Source organism: Staurois parvus, unplaced genomic scaffold (genome assembly GCF_062004578.1).
Source record: "Staurois parvus isolate SC_StPar_1 unplaced genomic scaffold, SC_StPar_1.0 ptg000866l, whole genome shotgun sequence".
Lineage (NCBI taxonomy): Eukaryota > Metazoa > Chordata > Amphibia > Anura > Ranidae > Staurois > Staurois parvus.
In genome coordinates this window covers 1,998,225-2,022,784 of record NW_028318662.1, presented here as the reverse complement: position 1 = coordinate 2,022,784, position 24,560 = coordinate 1,998,225, and the positions used below count along the sequence as shown (strand labels likewise).

The 24,560-nt window shown below is 44.2% G+C and overlaps 1 protein-coding gene across 18 annotated transcripts in view; it reads right to left on the bottom strand.

Annotated features, from left to right (window-relative positions):
* The window catches only part of LOC149443234 (neurexin-2-like), a 2,355,461-nt gene that overhangs the window by 424,723 nt on the left and 1,906,178 nt on the right, over positions 1-24,560 (bottom strand). For all 18 annotated transcript variants that reach the window (XM_089655720.1, XM_089655731.1, XM_089655727.1 and 15 more), the window contains one exon: positions 17,674-17,845. In XM_089655720.1, the coding sequence (XP_089511846.1) occupies positions 17,674-17,845 (172 nt within the window). The remainder of the gene's footprint in view (positions 1-17,673; positions 17,846-24,560) is intronic.

Sequence of the window (24,560 nt, the reverse complement as noted above, 5' to 3'; positions counted from 1 at the left end):
GCACATCAGTGCCTCATCACTGCAGCTTGTCAGTACACATCAGTACTGCCCCATAAGTGCCACCTCACCAGTGGATCCTCATCAACTCCCATTAGTGTTGTCTCATTAGTGGACCCTCATGAGCGCCCATAAGTATCACCTCATCATTGTACCTCAGTGCAGTCTCATCAGTGTACATCAGTGCAGTGTGTTAGTGCCTATCAGTGCCTCATCACTGCAGCTTATCAGTGCACATCATTACAGCCCCATCAGTGGCCATAATTGCTGCCTCACCAGTGTACATAAGTGTAGCTTATCAGTACCTCATCACTGCAGCTGATCAGCGCACATCAGTGTCCATCAGTGCCACCTCATAAGTACAACTTTATCAGTGGATCCTCATCAGCTCCCATAAGTGCTGGCTCCTTAGTGGATCCTCATCAGCGCCCATAAGTGCTGCCTCATCAGTGTACATCAGTGCAGTGCATTGGTGCACATCAGTGCTTCATCACTGCAACTTATCAGTGCACATCAGTGCCATCCCATCAGTGGATACTCAACATCACCTCATCAGTGTACATCAGTGTAGCTCATTAGTGCCCATCAGTTCCTCATTACTGCAGCTTATCAGTGCACATCAATGCCACCCCATAAGTGCCACCTCATCAGTGGATCCTCATTGGCTCCCATAAGTGCTGCCTCATTAGCGGATCCTGATCAGTGCCCACAAGTGTCGTCTCATCAGTGTACATCAGTGTAGTGCATCATCACTGCAGCTTATCAGAGCACATCAGTGCCACCCCATCAGTGGATCTTCATCAGCACCCATTATTGCTGCCTCATCAGTGTAGCTTATCAGTGCTGCACATTAGTACACATCAATGCCCAACAGTGTCTCATCACTGCAGCACAGCACATTAGTACATTTCTGTTAGATGCTTTACTACTCGCCAGATCTCATTGGGCAAGGCAAAGAAGGAGGGGGACCTGCAACTATCATTTTACAAAAAAGCTCTCATTATTACTAAAGCTAATTTTGATGTATGCGGAGGTTTATAAAAAAAAAAAAAAAGCATTCACCTCTCCGTGCTAGATATGCTAGATACACCATTGTTCATAGCAGCACCTGAGGGTGGAACAATACAAACCTGCCAGATGATTTTTATTGTTTTCTGAATAAAATTAATTTTTTTAGAATAAAATACTGCTCCCCAGAGGTCAAATCCATCATGAATCACTTGGAACTTGAAGTATCTGATTAATTATTTTGATAAACATATATAACTGTGAAAAATTTGCCTTAGATGCATCATACTGAATAGTTATTATTATTTTGTATAGTACATTATTTTTACATTATTATTATTATTTTTTTTACATTTGTGATTCTGTCAGTAAGGTACTGATTTTTTCTCTACTGGATGTATCAGTATGGTTATGGTTCTGTCCAGGGCTTTTTTTCCCTCAGAAAATAGGTGCAGGAAGTCCCTCCTTCTGAGTCACCCTCGAATTCGCCCCCTACCCACCTTTGGGTACTGTCCCTTGTTTCCACCCCTACCCACCTTTTAGTACCACCCCTTTTAGAAAATACAGAACCAAGTATCATTTTATGGTGCTAAGTAATTTGTATGGAATTTGTTGATAACAAGAAAAGCAGTGAAATAGATCTCCTGCAACCAATAACAATAGACCCCACCGGCAACATCAGATCACCCCGGCAACAATAGATACACCCCAACAACAATACCCCCTGACAACAAAAACAGATCTCCAAGCAGCCAGCATCAATAAATGTCATATGATGACACTGTACTACACTGGTGATAGTATGCAATAAAAAATTGTGAAAAAAACCCACATTTTATTTAACTTCTTCATTTTCCCAAAAAAGGCGATAAAAAATTAGAACTTAAAAAACTCCATATGCCTCTTACTAAATACCTCAGACTGTCTACTTTTCAAAAAGGGTCATTTGGGGGGTATATTTACTTCCTGGCCTAAAGAAATAAGATAGGTAGTCAGTACATCAGAATTAATCAATTTTCAAATATATATACAATAATTTATAGACGCTATAACTTTCACACAAATCAATATACATTTATTGGGATTGTTTTACCAAAGATATGTAGGAGAAAACATTTTTTATAATATTATAATAAAATAAATACAGTGATGATCAAATACCACCAAAAGAAAGCTCTATTTGTGTCAGGGACCCCACTGCGGTAGCCTCTAGCACTCCACAGACTGGATTCCCCCAAGGCGCGGAATCTAAGCTCCGACCTGCTTGTTCACCAGGGCCCCTGATGGTGGGGATGGACTTGGAGCAGGCCGAGACCAGGTCGCGGCCCCTGGGTTCACCCAGCTGTGGTAGAAGCACCGTTGGAGGTGTATAGCAGGTGAGAGTCTGATGTGAGGAGGTAACAGGAGCAGCGTCAGGCAAGCCGGGTCGGTAACAGTGGTGGCGGCGTAGTACAAATCAGCAGGCAGAGGGATAAACAGGTCACAAGCCGGGTTCGTTAGCAGGAGGTCAGAACGTACAGGGTTAAGCAGGAGAATGGTCAGACAAAGCCAGGGATCAGAGCAGGAGACGGACAGCAAATCAGGGTCAGGCAGGTTCGGCAACAAACAATCTACTCACAGGAACTCAGGAACACAGATAAGACCATACGGCACTTGAGCATTGCAAGAGCCGGGTTTAAATAGTCCACCCGACTCCTGACAGGCACTCCTGGGTCCTAGTGCTTGCCTAGCCCGTCATTTGTGACAGGCACGCCTGGGTCCTAGTGCCTGCCTGCCTGTACGTTTTGTCAGGATTCTACGCATGTGCAGATTCGATCGCAGCGGCGATCTTCCCATTCCCTGACATTGCCCCCCCCTTACGGGCAGCCTCCGGATGCCCACCCGATTCCTCCTTTGAGGCTGGTTACGTAGGAATTCCCGCATCAATCTGGGGGCATGGATGTTCTGGGCAGGTTCCCACGAGTTTTCCTCCGGCCCATAGCCTTTCCACTTAATTAAATATTGTACCTGACCACCCCTCCTCCTACAATCCAAAATTGCTTCCACCTCAAATTCCTCCTCCCCATTGATGTCTATGGCTTCTGGAGGTCTAGACCTGCGGTCAAAAAAGGGGTCTGCAACCACAGGCTTCAACAACGATACATGGAAGACTGGGTGTATCTTGAGGGATTCAGGGAGAGTCAATTTAAACGCTACTTCGTTAACCTTACGTTCTACCTGGAAGGGCCCCACAAACTTGGGTGCCAATTTTCTGGACGGGCAAGTCAGTTTCAGGTTGACCGTTGATAACCAAACCCGATCCCCAGGATGTATAGCCAATTCTCCCTTTCTCCTCCTGTCACAGAACCTTTTACTGTCCTCTTGGGCCTTAGCCATTGTCTCTTGTAGTAGCTTGTTATTGGCAGTGAAGAATTCTAAGGTGTCCTGGGCCGCTGGGACTGAGTTCTCAGGAACCAGGTCTGGCAGGAAGGTAGGGTGAAACCCATAATTAGCGAAAAACGGGGATTGGTTGGTGGCAGAATGATTCGCATTGTTATATGCAAATTCTGCCATTGGTAGAAGTGTCAGCCAGTCATCCTGCAGGAAAGATGTATAGCATCTCAGGTATTGCTCAAGCGTTTGATTAGTTCGTTCTGTCTGCCCGTTTGTCTGGGGGTGATATGCTGACGAGAAAGATAACTTAATCGCCAGCCCCTCACATAATGCTTTCCAGAATCTGGAAGTAAACTGTACTCCACGGTCCGAGACAATCTCTTTTGGCACTCCGTGCAGCCTCACAATCTCTTTGATAAATACTTGGGCTGTTTCGGAAGCTGATGGTGTCTTGGCTAGTGGCAGAAAATGGGCCATTTTAGACAGGCGGTCCACAACCACAAAGATCACAGTGTGGTCTCGTGAGGGTGGCAAGTCAACAATAAAATCTAACGAGATCATACTCCAAGGTCGGTCAGGTATTGGCAGTGGTTTCAATAGGCCCCAGGCCTTGTCTCTGGTGGGTTTGTTTCGGTTACAGACGGGGCAAGATTTCACATATGCTTCACAGTCCTTGGCCATGTTTGGCCACCAAAATGTGCGTCGTGTCAGCTCTAACGTCTTATGTATCCCGAAGTGTCCTGCTAGGGGATGGTCATGACAAAACCCCAACACCAGGGATTGGACCTCCTTGGGTACCACGACCTGTTCCCCTCTCCAAAAGAGACCCTCCTTGTTCAGCAGGGAGACCCCAGGCAGGTCAGGAACCCGGTTGGAGGCCGCCTGCAATTTAGACAGTAGTTCTGACTGTAGCAATAGAAAGCTACCTGCCGGCAGGATGGTGTCTGGCTGGGGCGTCTCCCTAGGATCCTCGAACATCCGAGAAAGGGCATCAGGCTTAGTGTTCTTTGACCCAGGACGATACGTTATGTGAAGACTAAATCTCGCGAAAAACAGTGCCCATCTGGCCTGGCGTGGACGGAGGCGTTTGGCTGTTTTTAAATACTCCAGGTTTTTGTGGTCAGTATAGACCAGAATGGGGTGTAGGGCCCCCTCTAGCAGATAACGCCATTCCTCCAGAGCTGTCTTAATGGCTAGTAACTCCCTATCCCCAATATCGTAGTTCCTTTCAGAAGGGGATAGCTTCCTGGAGAAAAAAGCCACTGGATGCATTAGCTCCTTGGCCCCTACCCTCTGTGACAATACTGCTCCAACAGCCACTTCTGATGCGTCTACCTCTAGTATGTAGGGTAGGAATGCGTCAGGGTGGCTCAGAATGGGAGCCGTTGTAAATAGTTTTTTCAATGCGTCAAAAGCTACCTTTGCAGCTGGAGTCCATTGGAAACGAACTCCTACCTTGGTGAGCTGGGTAATGGGCACTACCAGGCCTGAGAAGTTCTTTATGAACTTTCTATAAAAATTGGCGAATCCAATAAATCTCTGAACTCCCTTCTTATCCGTGGGGGCAGGCCATTCCAGGATAGCTGAGATTTTTTGTGGGTCCATAGCGATCCCCGTAGTGGAGATTATTAAACCAAGAAATGAAATGCTTTCCTGTTCAAAGCAGCATTTCTCGGCTTTCGCATAAAGGCCATGCTGACGGAGACGTTCCAGCACACTCTTAACATGTCCCCGATGTGCTTCCAGGGAAGAGGAAAATATCAGGATATCGTCCAAATAGACAATGACAAAGATATCCAGAAAGTCCCTGAAAATGTCATTGACAAACTGCTTGAAGGTGGCCGGTGCATTACATAGCCCAAAAGGCATGACAAGACATTCAAAATGTCCGAACCGAGTGCGAAACGCTGTTTTCCACTCGTCTCCCTCACGTATCCGAACCAAGTTATAGGCACCCCTGAGGTCCAACTTGGAGAAGATGGATGCCGTCTTTAATCTCTGAAATAATTCTGGGACCAAAGGAAGGGGGTAGCGGTTTTTGACAGTAATCTTATTGAGGTCTCTGTAATCAACACACGGTCTTAGGGATCCGTCCTTCTTTTCAACAAAGAAAATCCCTGCCCCGGCCGGGGATGTGGAAGGGCGGATAAATCCCTTCCGGAGGCTCTCATCAATATATTCTCTTAAAGCCCCTAGTTCCCGCTCAGATAAGGGAAAAATGCGGCCAAAAGGAATCTCGGAGCCCGGGAGCAGATCGATGGGGCAATCATAGGCCCGATGTGGGGGAAGAACCTCTGCCCCCCGTGGACTAAACACGTCTAGGAATTTGTGGTAAGCTGCAGGTACCATCTGAGTTAACTTGGCCTCGGAGCTTACAGTTAATAAGGCCGGGGTATCTAGTGATGCCCTAGGTAGGCAATGTTCCTGACAGTATCGTGAGTGGAACTGGATTGACCCGGTCTTCCAGTCAATTTGGGGGTCGTGAGCTCGTAGCCAAGGGAGCCCCAGAATAACTGGAAATAGGGGGGACGCGATGGCGTCCAAGCGGAGAAACTCCTGGTGATAACCCGCCACTGTGGTATGTATAGGAGGGGTTTCCCGGTCTACCGTCCCCGATTTTATCCGAGACCCATCCGCCAGAAAAATATTCACCCTGTGTTCTTTGGCGAGCAACGGTATTTGGTGCTGGGTAGCGAAACCGAGATCGACAAAGCAACTACAGGCCCCAGAATCAATGATAGCCATCACCTGTGTGCTTCCTCCGGGAAGCTGAAAGGACACAGCTACAGCCAAGTGAGTGGGGTTGCCTTCACATACAGCAGATATATTAAAAGGAATAGAAGAGAACTTACAGTCTTTCTTCGGACAGGAACGCACCATATGACCCGCTGCTCCGCAGTAAAGACACAGGTTATTGGCTCGACGCCTCTGTCGTTCCTCAGTAGAAAGAGTAGGCCGCATCAGGCCGAGTTGCATAGGCTCGGCCCCCTCGGACGGTTCGGAGCTCCGACTGCCGACACTGACCCTTGGCATGACTGGTACTCTGGGCATCATCCATGAAGTTCTCTGCCCCTGGCTGGACCTCTCCTGTCTCCTTTCCCGCAGTCGGCGATCGATCTGTATGGCCCGATCGATTAAACCTTCCAAGGAGTCTGGAATTTCTGTTCTCGCTAACTCGTCCTTCAATGGTTCTGACAGTCCCAACCGGAACTGGTGGCGTAAAGCTGCATCATTCCACTGTGTGTCTCCACTCCATTGCCTGAACTCAGCGGCATAGTCCTCCGCTGCCCGGCGTCCCTGTTGTAATGAATAGAGAGCTGCTTCGGCCGAGGCGGCTCGATGCGGGTCATCGTACAGTTGTGCCATCGCCTTAAAGAATGTGGTGACAGTATTTAAATGTGGGTGGTGGGCCTCCATCAGGCGATGAGCCCATCCCTGGGGCTCCCCCTGCAGCAAGGATATGACAAATCCTACCTTCACCGATTCAGAAGAGAAGGTCCGGGGTTGCAGGTCAAAGTACAGCTGGCAGGAATTTTGAAAGGCCCTGAACTTCCCTCGGTCCCCACTGAACCGCTCAGGGGTCGGCACTCTTGGCTCTGGCGGGGGGATGGTAAATGCTGCTCCAACTGCAGACCCCGCTGCACCCATGGTCAGAGGCGCACCCACTGGGCCTGGAGTTGTGGGTGTTGGTGCGGCCAGGCTCTGGACCTGTCCCTCCAGGTGCTTGTATCCCTCTTCCAGGGTCTTCACTGCCTGTGTGAGTGCCGCCAGATGTTGGCACATCTCTTCCCAGGGTGAAGGTCCTCCTCCAGACTCTGACATGGCCGTATGGTTCTGTCAGGGACCCCACTGCGGTAGCCTCTAGCACTCCACAGACTGGATTCCCCCAAGGCGCGGAATCTAAGCTCCGACCTGCTTGTTCACCAGGGCCCCTGATGGTGGGGATGGACTTGGAGCAGGCCGAGACCAGGTCGCGGCCCCTGGGTTCACCCAGCTGTGGTAGAAGCACCGTTGGAGGTGTATAGCAGGTGAGAGTCTGATGTGAGGAGGTAACAGGAGCAGCGTCAGGCAAGCCGGGTCGGTAACAGTGGTGGCGGCGTAGTACAAATCAGCAGGCAGAGGGATAAACAGGTCACAAGCCGGGTTCGTTAGCAGGAGGTCAGAACGTACAGGGTTAAGCAGGAGAATGGTCAGACAAAGCCAGGGATCAGAGCAGGAGACTGACAGCAAATCAGGGTCAGGCAGGTTCGGCAACAAACAATCTACTCACAGGAACTCAGGAACACAGATAAGACCATACGGCACTTGAGCATTGCAAGAGCCGGGTTTAAATAGTCCACCCGACTCCTGACAGGCACTCCTGGGTCCTAGTGCTTGCCTAGCCCGTCATTTGTGACAGGCACGCCTGGGTCCTAGTGCCTGCCTGCCTGTACGTTTTGTCAGGATTCTACGCATGTGCAGATTCGATCGCAGCGGCGATCTTCCCATTCCCTGACAATTTGTGTGCAAAAACATTATTTGAATTTCATTTGGGTACAGTGTTGTATGACCATGCAATTTTTAAAGTAGCGCAGAGCCGAATAGGAAAAAATGGTCTGGTTGTGAAGGTGGTAAAACCTTCTGGAGGTCAAGTGGTCAATGCAGAAATTGCATTAAAGTAAAAAAAAAGTTTCGGCTTTAGAACCACTTTAACTGGTTTCTGTCCAGCCAATAGTAGATTAACAGCTGGGCGAGTCTTTCGTCCCTCTGAATGGACGTCATATGATGTCTTCATGGTCATACCACTAACGCACGCCCCCGGGAGCATACAGCACGGCAATAGGTGGTGAGCTGTGTCCCTCAGACATAAGGTATCACCGATCATGGTAAAAAGCCAATGATGTTGGCTCTTTATTATGTGATCAGCTGTGTACAATCATAGGTGATCACATGCAGGGCCCTCTGTTTCCTCTTGTACCAAATTGTATTGTAACTGTAATGTCTACCTTCATTTTGTAAAGCGCTGCGCAAACTGTTGGCACTATATAAATCCTGTATAATAATAATGTAAACAAATGCCGGTTATCTACATATCCTTTCCTCAGCGCTGCCACAGTATGAGGAAAGGAAAGCTGATAACTGGCTTTCCTGTGAAGGGACATTTACAATGATAACACTGTTCAACAGGTAAAAAGTTTTGGGCATAAAATTAGCTAATCTTACATAATTTTGGGGTGCTGAAAACGAAAATGACCCTAAAAAATGTTGATTGGCTCTAGTTTCCATGATATATTCACCCATCTAATGACGTAAGCCATTCAAAATTATGATGCAACTTCAGCTGCATATTGCGCAATTGATACTGGCGACCAATAGAAAATTGCATGTATACTGAGATGATGCAATATTAGCCTTTAATTGCATCACTTCACTGCATAAAAGCTGCAGTATCTGTAGCTGATTGTAGTTCGACAGCGTCTTTACATTTCGTTTTATGCTTATATAGGCTACTCAGTAATGCCTCGAACTTGTGTGAATAAAGCAGATAATTTCTGCTATATCTGCGGTGAAATAACTTTTATCTCACAAAAAAGGAGGATAACAGGAATGATTAAGAAAGCCTACAACTTGTATTTTGGCTGCAAGATAGGAGACCAGGACAAGAGCTGGGCACCACATATATACTGCAATTCTTGTGGGACGGCACTGGAGCAATGGTTGAATGGAAAAAAGGCATCTATGCCTTTCGCTGTGCCAATGATTTGGAGAGAGCCAACAGAACATGTTAGTAATTGTTACTTTTGTATGGTGCCTCCAATTGTAAAAGGGCTAAATAAGAAGAAAAAGTTATCTGTGCACTATCCAAATATTCCATCGGCAATACGTCCAGTTCCTCATGGAGAGGGGCTACCAATTCCTAAAGCACCAGAATCCTTCGTGGTTGAGTCAAGTGAGGAAGAACCTGAAGCGTGTAGTCACGTGCAGTTGTAAGAGATAGCCCTTTCCTCAAATACAAGAGAAAAGCCAAGAGAAGCAAAACCGACACAAACTGAAGACAAAACTAGTGAGAATCCTAAGTATTAAAATGATTCAACTTAGCTTATGGCTATAATTTTTCTTGGTAATCCTATGCAATATATTATGCCATTTAGGCTTTGTTATGTAGTCAATATCACTTGCTTTATATTTGTGGAAAGACATCTATCTATATAATTATTGTGCATTATGTAGTCATTACGCCTATAGTAGAAAACTTTCCGTTTACAGAAAAACTAGAGCCAATTGACAAATTTCATTGTTATATTTGAACTCAGAATGTGAAATTCATTAAGAAATGGATCCTTTTGTTTCCAAAACTGGCAAAAAATAAAAATTTGTTGAACAGTGTAATCAGCATTACAATGATAACTGCCATTTGTTTACAGACAGGGAGTACAGTTACAGATGGGCATTGTCTTGCATGAGTGCATTTTCTGCTGGAGTGCAAAAAAGCAGTTGAACACAGTCCCCTGATCATGTCCTCTCTGGTTTTTCACAGGTAAACGCTGCTGTCTCATCTTCACTTTAAAGTGTCTCATTGCTACGCACTTACTTTCTGCAAAACTCAGGATAATTAGTCTATATTTTTTGTCTGTTTGTGGTGATTGACTCTCACCTCCTTTTTGCCTTTCAGAGAATCAATCATCTTTTATGACCATGGCCTATGTCTATGCCTGATTTGGCTTTGACCAATAGCCCCCCCCCCCCCCAACTCATGCGTTTCTTATCAGTTCCTAATTGGGGAGGAGAAGGATTGCTCATTTCCATATAAATTTAGAACAGCTTATGGGGGAGGTCACAGTCACAGACAGGGCATTGTCCTGTTCGTGTGCATTGTCTGCTGAAGTGCAAAACAGCACCTGAACACAGCAGTTTAACTAAAGCAGCAAGGCGATACAACTCTACTGTACACTGGCTGGACTGCAAGCAAAACACCCTGGGCAACATCTCCCATAAGTCCATCTACCTTTTAACATGTCCCCCTCTACTCCTCCTTTTCATATTACTATCCTCTGCTCTCAAAATCTCATTTATTTACCCCTCTGCTCCACCCCAAAGCCTATACATATCACCCTCATTTCTACCATCTCCCTATTACTGCTCTCGTCACCTCCTGCTAATACTTCATTCACCTGCTGACCCAAACACCAGAACAGGAAGGCATGTGTACTCGTATACATCCTGCTCCCGTCTTACTTTCCTCACCCTCCTTCTCCTAATCTCTGGGGATATCTCACCGAACCCCGGTCCTCCAGTATCTCACCCCCACAACAGCCACCCTCCTTCTTCCAGCAATAGCCGCAATGCACTCAATTTAATCTCAGTCCCCATGCTCCTGAAAACCACCCTCCCTCCTTTTTCATGTGCACTCTGGAATGCCAGCTCTGTCTGTAATAAGCTCACCTCTGTCCATGACATTTTTGTTCCCCACTCCCTTAACCTACTAGCAATTAGGAAACCTGGCTCCAAGGATCAGATTCTGTTTCTCCCACACCACTTTCCTATGGAGGCCTCCACTGGACTCACCCAGACCAAGTGGTTGGAAAGGAGGTGGAGTAGGTTTGCTTCTATCCCCACTGAGTGCCTTTCAAGTCCTCCCTACCCCTCCCCCTCTATCCTTTTCTTTTGTGACACACTGCATTCGGCTATTTTCTCCCATTTCTCTGAGGACTGCAGGGATCTATCGGCCTTCTGGACTGCTGTTGCACTTTCTTGATGACTTCTCTGCTTGGCTACCCTAATTTCTCTCCTCTGAAACACCCACTATCATTCTTGGACATTTTAACATCCCCATTAATGTGAACAACCCAGCTACATCCCAATTCTTCAACCAAACCTCATCTTTTGCCTTAACACAATGGACACAGTCCTCCAATCACTCCCACTTTCCTCTCTCTGATCACAATCTCATCACCTTCAATGTCCTCATCTTCAAACACCTATCCCTCCAAGCAACAAACAATTACCCACAGAAACCTTCACAACTTTAACCCTTCTCTTTTCCACTCTGCAACTGACCGCCTCTATGACAGAATTTCTCCCCTGTCCTGCCCACTTCTGTCTATAACATTTCGCTTTCATCCACACTAGATTCAGTTTCTCCTTTAAGTATCAGGACCCGATCATTACAACCTTGGCAGACTGACAACACCAGAAATGTTAACAGACATAGTCGTGCACTGGAGCGACTGTGGCGTAAAACCAAATCCCAGCAAGCATTCACCCTATATAAATTTGCTTTCTTAAAATACAATTACTCCCTCCATGCTGCCAAACAAGCCTACTTTGTCACTCTTATTAATACCTTGTCACCCAGTCTTTCTTATCTCTTCTCAATTTTTAACCCTCTACTTTCTCCACCTCCACCCAGTAACTCATTCGCTGCTCACGAGATTGCCAATCATTTCAAAAACAAGATTGATGCAATTCGTAGGAGCATCTCCACTACACAGACATCTATCTCACTTAGCATACCTTATAGTAAACCAACCTCAACAATTTCCTCTTGACCTTGCTACTACTGAAGAGGTTGCTACAGTTTTCTCAGAAGCCCGTCTCACCACCTGCCCTCTGGATCCTGTGCCCTCACAACTACTAAAGTCCCCCTCTTCTTCTACCCTATGCTCCCTCACTCATATGTTCAATGTCTCCCTCTCTACTGGCGCCTTCCCCACCCCTCTAAAGCATGCACAGATCACCCCACCAATCTGAACAACTTAAGACCCCTCTCTCTGCTTCCATTTACCTCTAAACTCTTAGAACGCTTAGTCTACAATCGTCTGAGCTCCTATCTCAGTGACAACAACCTTCTTGACCCTTTACAGTCTGGCTTTCGCTCACTACAATCCACTGAAACGGCCATACTAAAACTCACTAATGATTTACTAACTGCTAAAACCAATGGCCACTACTCCATATTCTTACTACTTGACCTCTCTGTGGCTTTTGATACTGTTGACCATCCCCTCCTCAAAAAACACTCTTGGCCTCAGAGACTCTGCTCTCTCCTGGTTCTCCTCCTACCTATTGCAATGCTCCTTCAGCGTTGCTTATAACTCTGTCACCTCCTCTCCACTTTTTCTTTCTGTAGGGGTCCCTCAAGGTTCTGTCCTTGCACCCCTTCTCTTCTCCATCTACACCTCTTCCCTTGGTCACTTGATAAACTCTCATGGTTTTAAGTACCATCTCTATGCTGATGATGTGACGGTCGCGGCGTCAGACCCCAGCCCTTCTCTCCAAACTCGTGACCAAAGGACTAGCCAATCTAAAACCGCGCTGTCACGTGCGTAACAATGCCACACCCAGCTGCACCCTGCACAAAGCTTTTCCAGCTAATGGACCACAATCTGTGTACTTGCAGCCTGGGAGCAATTGTTACTGGGTCAGGTTAATTACGCAATTAACCCTTCACACTGCCACCACCTCCTTTTTGTACAGAGAAAGCGGAAACTCGACAATATCAGCAATAACACTATGATATTTGAATAATCGTTTGCATACACAATGCCACCGCAGACAGATGTATGCAGACATTTAAAACACACAGTAGCGCTCTTCAGAGACAGGGGTTCTTAGTTTGCATTAAAGAGCTTTAGAAACAGTTCAACACTTTCAGAAAGTAAGATTTATTACTAAAATGTCAAAAGGGTGCAATAAAAATATTTACAGAAAAAGATGTAGCCAATATATATATATATAAATATACAGCAAAGAGATAACAGAAAGAAGTTTAGAGAGCTAAAGTACTTGCCAAAAGTCCTGGATTAAGCAGCTTTCAAGTGTCAGAGCAAAAGGGCCTTATCTCCCAAAGTTAGTTCCGATGTTAAAAGGGAGCTTCTTCAACTTCAACTCAACTCAGCATAGCTTTCTGCTTCAAGCATAACAGCTTTTCTAGGAGCTCAGCAGGGTGTCTCCTTGAAGCAGAGAACCAATCGCCTCATTTGGGGAGGGAGGTGTAGGCGGAGGTCCCAGCTAGAACCAAAATCCCTCACCGCTTATATCATGACCCATAACTTACCCCCGGTGCGTTTAGCAGCCTTGCCACTAGTAGATGAATAGGCAGACGCATCCGCTGAACGTTTAGATTTGAAATATTACATACCTGCTTGAGACGGTTAAGGAGATATCATTTTCTGCTCTCCTGTAGATGTCAGCTAGGGGGTGTAATATATCAGGCGATTTGTATTAAAGTGACCAACCTGAATATATGCCTGGTTTTTATGTAAGTCTTTCATAATCCAAGATATGAAATCATAGGGGAAAAAGGGGATTTTTAAATGTGAGTCTGTTTTACGACTACCTGGAATGTCTTTAAGCTCAGTGAAGGACTTGGTTTTATGGCTTTACGATATCCCAGATTGAGAAGTGAACAGACATCTGGGCACCAGCTAGGTTGGGATTTTATAGCCCTGGAACTCTCCCACTGAGCCTGATTGCCTGTGATCTCTGCATCAAACAGACCACATGTCACTCAACAGAGAGGGAGTGGGGATTTTGGAGAAGGAGAGAGAGATACAAGATGGAGAGTTTGGAGCAAAATGGATGACCGCGTCCATCTCTGTGTGCACGATTGCTACAGATGACACAAAAATCTATCTTTCTGCTCCTCACCTCACCTCACCCCTTCAGTCTCATCTCACATTTCTAACCTACTAAGTGACATATCAGCATGGATGTCACTCCACTTACTCAATCTTTCTAAAAACGAGTTCATACTCCCTCAAGTCCGTACTCCCTCCAGCCCGTGCCCCCTCCCCTGACCTCTCCATCAAGATCAATAATAAAACCATCAGTCCCTCCCCTCAAGCCAGGGTACTAGCTGTAATCCTGGACTCGCATCTGTCCTTTCAGCCCCAAATCCAATCACTGTCCAAATCTTGTAGACTTCACCTCCACAACATCTCCAAGATACACCCGTTTTTAACCACTGAAAACACTAAGCAACTTATTCACTCCCTTGTTATCTCTTGCCTTGACTATTGTAACTCCCTCCTCATTGGCCTACCTAATCGCAGGTCTTCAGTCTATTATGAATGCTGCTGCTAGACTCATCCACCTTACCAACCATTCCATATCTGCCATCCCTCTCTGCCAGTCCCTCCACTGGCTTCCCATTGCCCAACGAATAAAATTTGAAACATGGTAAATGGCAATAAATATAATGCCATTTACATCTCTGCCCCAAATTAAATCACCAATCTTGTGTCCAAATATCACTCAAACAGTCTTCTGTGCTCCTCCCATGACCTCCTGCTTTCTAGCGCTCTTATCTCCTCCTCCCATGCACGTCTACAAGACTTCTCCAGAGCCTCCTCATCCTCTGGAACTCTCTACCCCAATCTATCCATCTATCGCCTACTCTGCCCACTTTTAGGAGATTTCCGAAAACCTATCTCTGCAGGGAAGCCTATCCTGCCTTCAGCTAATAACCAAATCTTGTATCTCTCCTATCAGTTCATCCCCCACAGTTATTATCTTTTGTACCACCAGCTCTTAGATTGTAAGCTCCAAGGAGCAGGGCCCTCCTAACCCTCTTGTCAATACAAAAGGTTTAGGAGGGCCCTGCTCCTTATATCATTGCTGTATTGTCTCCCTTTATATTGTAAAGTGTTGCGCAAACTGTTGGCACTATATAAATCCTGTATAATAATAATAATCAGGGCACAGATCATCAGTGCCCTATCAGTGCAGGCCTATTGGTGCTCATCAGTGCAGCATATCAGTGCAAAATATCAGTGTAGCCCCATCAGTGCCAATCCATATCCATCAGTGCAGCATATTAGTGCCACCTATCAGTGCCCATCTGTGCTCATCAGTGACCATCAGTGCAGCCTCGCCAGTACCCATCCATGTCCATCAATGCAGCCTATCAGTGGCCATCAGTGCACATTTTTATAACAGAAAGAAAAAAATTTTTTTTCCAAAATTGTGGGTCTTTTTTCAATTGTTTAGCAAAAAATGAAAAACCCCAGTGGCGATTAAATACCACCAAAAGAAATCTGTCTCAAAAAAAAAAATAAAAAAAATCTATTTGGGTACAGTGTCACATGACTGGGCAATTGTCATTCAAAATGTGACAGTGCTGAAAGCTGAAAATTGTCCTGGGCAGGAAGAAGGTGAAAGTGCCCAGTACTGAAGTGGTTAATAACATCAGGGATTGTTGACCCATAAGAATAAGCAATTGCCTGCTGTGGGATCAAGAAGGAACTTATTTTACCCCCGGAGCAAAGTGGACTATACTTAACAGGGCTTTGATTTCCTTCCTCTGGATCAACTGTGGGTATAGGATGATTTTCTATTTAATTAGAAATTTCTATTAGTTGAACTACATGTTCTTGTGCCTTTTTTAAACCTATGTAGTCATATTTCCGGTGTTTCAGTAGAGTGATGGTTCAATCTCTGCAGACCTCTATCTTGCTTTGCCAGTATGGCACTGGTTCCATTTCTGCGGACACATTTCTGGTTGTTTCAGTATGGCAATTTCTACAGACATGTTTCTTTTGTTTCTGATTGGTAATGTTTCTGTCTCCGAGGACATTCTATTGGTTGTGTCCACTGTGTAAGTGATCACTTACTCATGTTTATCAGACACAGCTTTCAGTGTGTGTGTGTTGGGGAAGGGGGTATCTGGCCTAGGGGAAAAAGTGTAACTCCTAACCTTTATTTGAGCTGGGCTTTGGTTTGAATCATATGTGTACCACTAACAAAATGATAAGTAACTATCATCTAGTTTTGTTTGTGTTTAAAATTCCTTACTTCTCTGTCAAAGAGATTTAAATTTAATTTGTTTACAATCTCTTATCTACTGTTTATGCTACCTATTGTACATAAGCAAGGCTGAAAAAAAATATATTTGCAAATAAGAATGTCTGCATACAAAATAATATGTTAGTAATACGGTATCAGTTTTGTGAGAAAACAATAAATTACAATGACCATTATAAAGGTATTTCAAGAAAAAGAATTGCAGTGATCATTCTAAACATTTCCCAGATCTTGCATTCCAATTATAATTTTGATGGTCAGTTAACTATATGCGGTTGAAGTGGAGGCAGAAAGGATTCAAAACTAAATGCTAGTTAGTTAGTTCTGTTTAGAGATTAATTAAGATGCTTAGTTAGGAATGTCTAACATCCAAACATGATGTTTAGCATTAGATTTATGAGTACTTTTTCTTACTTTAATTAGGTTTTAATTATTAGTCGGAATTCAGTCATACACATTAAAAGATCAGGATCTCAAATATTTTACTCAGCACTTAGTTACAAGCAATAGTTTCTGCTACAGCATACAGCCTGTAATATATCTATATATATATATATATATATATATATATATATATATATATATATATATATATATATATAGTTGACAGCCAAAATCCGGTTAAAAAAGTCCTTTAAGTACAGGATGAATCTATATAAAGACTATCCAAAACCCAATATAAAAATCATAACATGTAACATATATAGGTATTGTGTTAATGATGAACAGTATTATGAACTATGTCTTGAAAAAAGGAATAAAGACCACCACCCCCAAAAAACCCAAACCCTCATATATTTTACAATGAAACAGATTTGCTTGATTTTGGAAATATTTTCCCACCTAAGTGTAGATAAATAGCTTCTGCCCTACATCTGCTGAAATGTTACAACTATAGTTTTTCTTTCATCTCAGGTTCTCTTATGGCTTTGTTTTCTCTCCATATACTTTAAAGTACAGACTTAAAAGAGACCCTATCATGCCTCTAAAACCAAATTAAACCAACAGGTCTCTGCAAGAAAATGACTCTTATACTTGCCTCAGCAAAGGCCCATGTGTCCTACCTCCCCTTAGATTCATTGCTGTAGCTTCCATTGTTTGCAGCATTTAACACTTTCAAGAGTATCAGATGCTGTGACTCCAACCTTTGTATGATAGCTCCTTTTATGACCCCTATTGCATTTGACTTTGAAATTCTGCTGGACAAAAGAGGAAGGAACCACAGCATGTGGTGGGGAATAGAGGCACAGGAGCTGCCAGGAACTTTTTACTTACAGGGGACTGTAAGTTTGGGTACTTTAGAGACATGAAAGACCCTTCTATGCAGCTTGAAAGTAGAATTAATTCTAAAATTGCATTATGTAAACATTAGAATCAATTGATTTACTTATACAAGACAGTTAAAATATGTAGATTAACTTTTTATTTTTAAAGCAAATTATTTATTTGGAGTCCCATACACTTTCAGGATACTGGTATCTCAAAAACTCATTTACATAATGGCTTCCTCACCTGCAGGGTATCTCTCATTGACCGGCCAGCTGTCCACCTGCAGAGTAGCATTACCCCCACTACGGGTAAATCGTACCACATGATACTTCCCATCACTTACAATGGCCCCTGGCTCTTCGATAGTGATATCATCTGTGCCCACGTTAAAAATCACCCCCACTGTGCCCTGGTCCTAGAGGAGGAAACAAAATAAAGAAAAATTAGTGCATATATCAGTCTTTATTCCAAAACATGTCTAGCATAGGAAGGTTTGAAGCAGTATTAACCTAACACCAAAAAATACAGTGCAGCTTACCAATCATTAGATGTGGTGGCTGCATTGGTTTGTTTTTTTCTTTCACTTGAAGTTGCACGATTTTAAGGCTGCATGTCAGTGCAATTTTAGGGGAGACTTGGCTGACATCTGTGCGACTTCATGCACAGATGCCTATGCAAGTCGCACCTGAAATTGCAAAAAATTGTGCAGGAACTTTTTTTCAAATCAGTGTGGCACTGCAAAGTCGGAGTCGCACCAATTTGAATGATTCCATTGCCGATATTAGAGTGTGACTATCACTGCCAAATCGCATTACAAGTTGCCCCGATGTGAACCAGGGCTTAGAGTGCCCCCAGTCTGTATGAAGGAGCACAGGGGTACTTTTGAAAAGCAGCATTGTCAGTCTGGGAGGAGAGAAGTGTTAGGTGTACTACCAGATTGAAGCCAAAGTCCAGCTCACACTGCAGTTACTGCAACAGATTTTTTTCTCTTTTGGGATAACATTTGTACATGAATAAATAAAAGTTGATCATTGTAAGCACCCTGTCATGGTAAATGGTTGTCTCAACACTCTTAACTACTACATTTGAAGAACAGCGTGTTCTGTTAAAAAAACACAGACTTACTGGCTGGATCATCAGGTGAAAACAAAAGAAAATGCCTAAAAAAAAAAGCTGATGTAGCCATCACATCTAAGAATTGGTAAGGTGTCAGCCCAATTTCCTTCCTCTCCCACCATACAAACCGACCCTCTGGAGGGTATGCTCATTGAAGAAGACCTGCCTAAGCCTTTGTCCTCTAGTTACTCCTTACTATCTCCCTTAACTACTCCCAGAATGGAGCCCCTCTATAACAAATGTTGTATGGACATCCTGTCCCTTTCGGAGGATGATTTGGAGGATTGCTTTCTGTAATATGTCCCCATTATGATTTCTGTCAGAGGTCACCTTATACAGTTGAAATTTATTCATAGTGTGTACTATATTCCTCAGTGGTTGGCTGCAATTTATCGTGGTAGAACGGTGGCGTGCCCCTGTTGCAATATGGCGGATGGAACATTTGATCACATGTTTTGGTCTTGTTCAAAGTTACTTCCCTTTTGGGCAAGAGTACTGGATATGGTTAATGCAGTTGGTAACTTGACGATACCCACTGACCCTCTAGTGTTGCTGTTAGGGATTACTGATCTTGGGACTTCTAAACATGCCAATCTGTTTGTCTTTTTTCCACTTATTATGCTAGAAGGGAAATATTGCTGAGAAGGAAATTACCTACTCCATCTACAGTCTCTAGCTGAAAGGTGGGGATTAATGGTGCTCTACCCCTATATACGCTTACTTACATGAACAAAAATTGTCCAGCCAAATTTGATCAAATCTGGGATGGCTGGGTGGAGGCACAGGGTCTTACAAGTCTTAGATTTCGGTGTATATTGGGAATTTGGTGGTCCTTGGCTACTGTGTTCTATCTGTAATGCCTTGTCCCCTTTTATGCCTTCCCTCCTTATTCCTTTACTGTTCCCTTGCCCCCCCCCTTTTTCTCTTATCCCCCCTACAAACCCCCTGCCATTCCTTTTTTTTGCTGTGCTCCACATTCCTAGCAATTACAGAGAACCCTATCTTTATACTTACTCTGGATGTTACTTCATTGTTGTATAGACCCTCTCAGCCATAATGGCTGTGTGACCCTTAGAACTACCTACAAATGCTGTATGTCTTGTGATTCACTGATCATTTGACAAAATTTATATGTACTGTTTGTTTGTACTTATGAACAAATTCAATAAACGCCACTGTTTAAAAAAAAAGAAAAGAAAATTGGTAAGCTGCAAATACAAACTTTAAATCCAATTTTACTGTATGTATTAATATGATTTCAAGTACTCTAATTAAAAAGAACATTTTTAAGTACTAATGCACTTGCCCATTGTTGGAATATGCTGTACCATATAAAAAAAAAAAGAAAACCAGTAAGGTTGATAATAGCAACCAATTCAGCACACACTGAGCACCACAATGAGCTCTCTTTATTAGCAGCATATTTTACTTCCCAGTAGCCAGCCAGTGTGTTACTCTGTACTGCGCATGTGACTGTTTGGTGACATCCCAGAAAGTAATAGGCTGCCTGAACATGCACATTACTATTCAAACTTATGGCTGGATTTGGAAGATACTGCAGGAATAAACTTGGAAGATACTGCAGGAATGGCAGCCATAAAAGCAAATAAAACTGGGGAAGGTAGTAAAGTGGACATTTCAAACTATTTGTTTCACAGTTTCAATTCGCTTTTAATACTAACGATTACATTCTTAAAGCACAGACTCTGACATTCAGCAAACCACATTCAGCACTGTAACACAAACCACTTCTTTAACTGCTTCCAGAAATACTGCTACAGGGTGGCACGGGTGCGCAAAATCACGTATATATACACATGTGATTCACGCTCCCGTGGTTTTCAAGCCCCTCCCAGATAGCGTCATATTGCCTGTCAGTACACCAGTAATCACATTTAACCCCTTGATTGCCAGGAATACGCTCATACACAATAAACCTCCATTGCTAGTATAGTGTCTGAACAGATCAATATCTTTGATCAGATCAGCTCTATACCAGTGTTCGCATTAGTATAGTGTCCCCAAAAACACAGCGTTAGCGGGATCAGCCCTGGCACCTGCCAGCACCTGCGTTTAGCCCCTACGCTTACCACCCCTTCTCCCCCAGCAAGTGCACTGTCAGTAGGTCACTGTCTCTTGATAAACTGCACACAAAACCGCAGTGTTAGCAGATTCAGGCCTGATCTCTGCTAGCACTTGGCGGTAAATTTTGATGACTCTCATATGCAGTAAAGTGCCAGTACTAGTGCCGCTCTACCTTTTGGTGAACTGGCGAGCACCAGCGGCCTAGTACAGCCTGGTCTTTCACATACCAGCACTGCAGTATCACTTGGTAACGTGGCGAGTCCCAAAGGTGTAGTACAAGCTGGTGCGGTGTAGAGGACAAGTATTGTCCCGCAACCACCAAGAATATGCACACAGGCCCGTAGAGCCCCTAGTATCCATCCGAATGTGTTTGCAAATCCCGATTGGCAGCCCACAAACTTTGCAGCACCCCTACTTCCCCCATTCACTGCCCAACCCAGAATTCAGATGGAAACAGCAAATTTAACTACTCCCCTTGCTTTTTTGGAGCTGTTTTTCACGGAAGATCTGTATGCATTGATTGTGGATCAAAGCAATTTATATGCACAACAATTTATCGCTGTCAACCCAAATTCAAACCTTGCCAGATCATTCGCATGGAAACCCATTACGGTTTCCGAATTTAATTTTTTTTTGGGCCTAACCCTCAACATGGGCATTACTAGAAATATGAATTGCGGTTATATTGGTCCACAGACCCGATTCATCATATGCCCGTGTTCTCTGCTGCTATGGCCAGGCATAGATTATAAGTCTCACACATGTGGTATCCCCATACTTGGTAGAAGTAGCAGAATGTATTTTGGGGTGTGATTCCAAATAAACCCATGGCTTGTGTGAGAAATTTATAATTTAAAGGATAACTTTGTGTAAAGAAAAAAAATGTTTTTGTCATTTTCCAAAAACTTGTGGAAAAAAAAAAAATCTTCCATTGACTCAATATGCCTCTCAGCAGATAACTTAGGGTGTCTACTTTCCAAAAAGGGGTCAATTGGGGGTGTTTGTACTGTCCTGGTATTTTAGAACCTCAAGAAATGTGATGGGCAGTCAGAAAGTAAAAGCTGTGTAAATTCCATTATCTATACCATAGTTTGTAGATGCTATAACTTTCACACAAAGCAATCAATATACATTTATTGTGATTTTTTTTTTAACCAAAAACATGTAGGAGAATACATTTTGGCCTAAATTTATGACGAAATGTGAGTTTTTTGGATATTTTTTATGACAGAAATGAGAAAATATAGGTTTTTTTTGCAAACATTTTTTGTTTATAGCGCAAAAAATAAAAAGCGCACAGGTGATCAAATACCACCTAAAGTAAGCTCTATTTGTGTCAAAAAAAGGATGTAAATTTCACTTATGTACCATATTGCATGACTGTGCAATTATCAGCTGAAATAGTGCAGCGCCAAATAGCAAAAAGAGGCCTGGTCATTAAGGAGGGTAAATCCTCAGGATGGCAAGTGTTTAAAAAAAAAAAAAAGTCCAGTAATGCCAAGAAAAAAGGCAGCGACAAGACAAGTCAGATGAAGGCTTAGGCTGTAGAGGTGAATCATTGATTTTTACTCGAGTGTGAATTCAGGTAAGTTAGAATGTAGTAAGATTACGTTCACACCTGAGCGGGTGATTGCCGCTGTGGGGCTGCACCTGTTCCTGCAGCTGCAACCACCCACACAGAAAATTGCGCTGCCACTCAAGAGATGCATGCGGGGGCAAACCATTCTAATGGCATCCACACCGGGAATCACAGCGCAGCTTCCCACAGTGGAAACCGCACTGCATTTGCAGTCTCCCTGCAGGCGCTCTTTCACCTGAGTGGGGCATAAGTTGTGTAGCCAAGGGAGGGTACGAAGCAGTATAGAGACACAGCCTGTTCTCTAGTGCTGCATTACTTCTCTGTGAGCTGGTATCACTTGGTGACGTGGCAAGTCCCATAAGTAGCACTAGTAGCGTTCCATAGTCACCAAGGGTTTGAATACAGCCCATAGTGTCCTTATAGAATATAATGCGATTTATGCATTTTAACAACATTACACTCTGTTGTCCTTGGAGCTCCCCTGAATATGATCAGCTCCACAAAATTTGGCCCCTCGTAAATCACCTTTCTCAGAAATTTGCAGAATATGTATATGTTCCAACAAAACATCTGCGTAGATGAGTCCCTCATTAATTTTTCTGGCCGCCTTGCATTAAAGCAGCTTCTACCCAGCAAACATGCCAGATCCGGGGTCATAAATGTATAAGCTCCATGAGCTACAAGCTATACATGTTCTTTTAGGATTTATGAGGAGCTCCCCGGATATCCAGACTACTAGATAGTATAGGACTTGGGGTTATCCTTGTTCTGAAAGGGGTAACACTTGTATGTGGACAACTAGTATACAATAGTACCACTTTTTAAACACTTATACAATCTTGGAATTGGCTCATGTGTTACCGTACGATTTATTTGTAGAGGGTTCCCCCAATGGCTTGTAAATACCCAATGTAGCACCCTCCTCGGTAGCAAGGGGGAGCTAGACTCTAATGGTTAGACAGGGGATGAGTAGCAGTCCAGGTGTAATAGCCAGACTGGGGTCAAGTTGACATCAGAGCTGAGAGGCTCTGCAGACCAGCCCCTCTGGAATTTCCTCCTGCTCTGGAGCTTTGGAGGGAGGCTCTAGGGGCAGTGAGAGGATCTGAGGAGTGGCTGGCTGCACTCTTGAGGGACCTCAGCCAATCCTCAACAGAAGGCTTGGCAAAGGGCTGGGACAACCTTAAACGTGTTGGAGCCTGCTCAGTAGCAGAAGTGTGTGTGGGTGGAAGATGGAGAAGTGAGGCTGAAATGCAGGAGCCTGGGAGGGAGTTTAGGCTGGAAGTTGCTCAACTCCAGGCAGAGGGACCTTGAAGGGAAGAAAGCTGTAGACTTCACTGGCCCCCTGAGAGAGCACCACCTGGCAGCAGGGAAGGAGCGGCCCAGCTGATAAGCCTGGTAGCAGCCACCTACCCAACCCTACCATTCATTGGGTAGAGTGTGACCTTGACTAGCCTTCTGACACTACTAGGTGGGCCACTGACATCATACTGGCCTGTCAACAAGACAATTCTACTCTGATCTGATTTATGTAAATTGCTGTAGATAAATCCTGCCATTTGTCACTTGTTTGTAAATATGTGTTATGGTTGAAAATGTGTTTATAGTCAATGCTGAATTGACCACTAAGTGCATAATATGACCAGAGAGTCTGTTGAATCTTTAGGGTCCGAAGATTTCTAGTGAGGGGAGAATGTCGCCAGATGTTGGCTATGCTATAATGGAAACCAGGGGACACACAAGAAACACAGATTAAGCATTTCTCCTCCAGTACCCAGTATTCAGAAGAATAAATCACTTTCTGTCAGCAGAGTGAGAGAGCTTATTCCTCTGATAGCAGGGGATCTTGGGACCTGTAGTCTCACAGCCAATTGGCATTGTAATTCTAAGTACCATTTGAAATACACATCCCAGAGAGCTAGCCTACAGAGGGGAATTATGGAAGAGCCTATATTTAACTGTAATTGGCGGCTCACTCTCTTGGTTCAGGACTTCAGACAGGACAGATGAAGGCTATGTCCTGAACACAGTCACAGAGGACCCTTGCAGCCTAGCCAGTCACAGCGATACTCCAGACAGTGGATCTGCATAGCTGTGTCGCAGCTTGATAGACTGGGTGTTGCAGCTGTTCATTTGCTGGTCACCTTTAGTTGCATTTAACCGCTTAAGTACCACCCACAGTACATTTATTGCTGTAGGGTGGCCCCTGTGCGCAGGATCACGTGTATATATACGTGATTCGTACTCCCGCAGTTTTCGCGGGCGGGGCGGGTGCCCCCGCTGACTCACGAGTGCCCTGATTTGATCCCCGAGGGATCATTTAGGCCAGTGATGTCCGATCCAAGTCAGATGA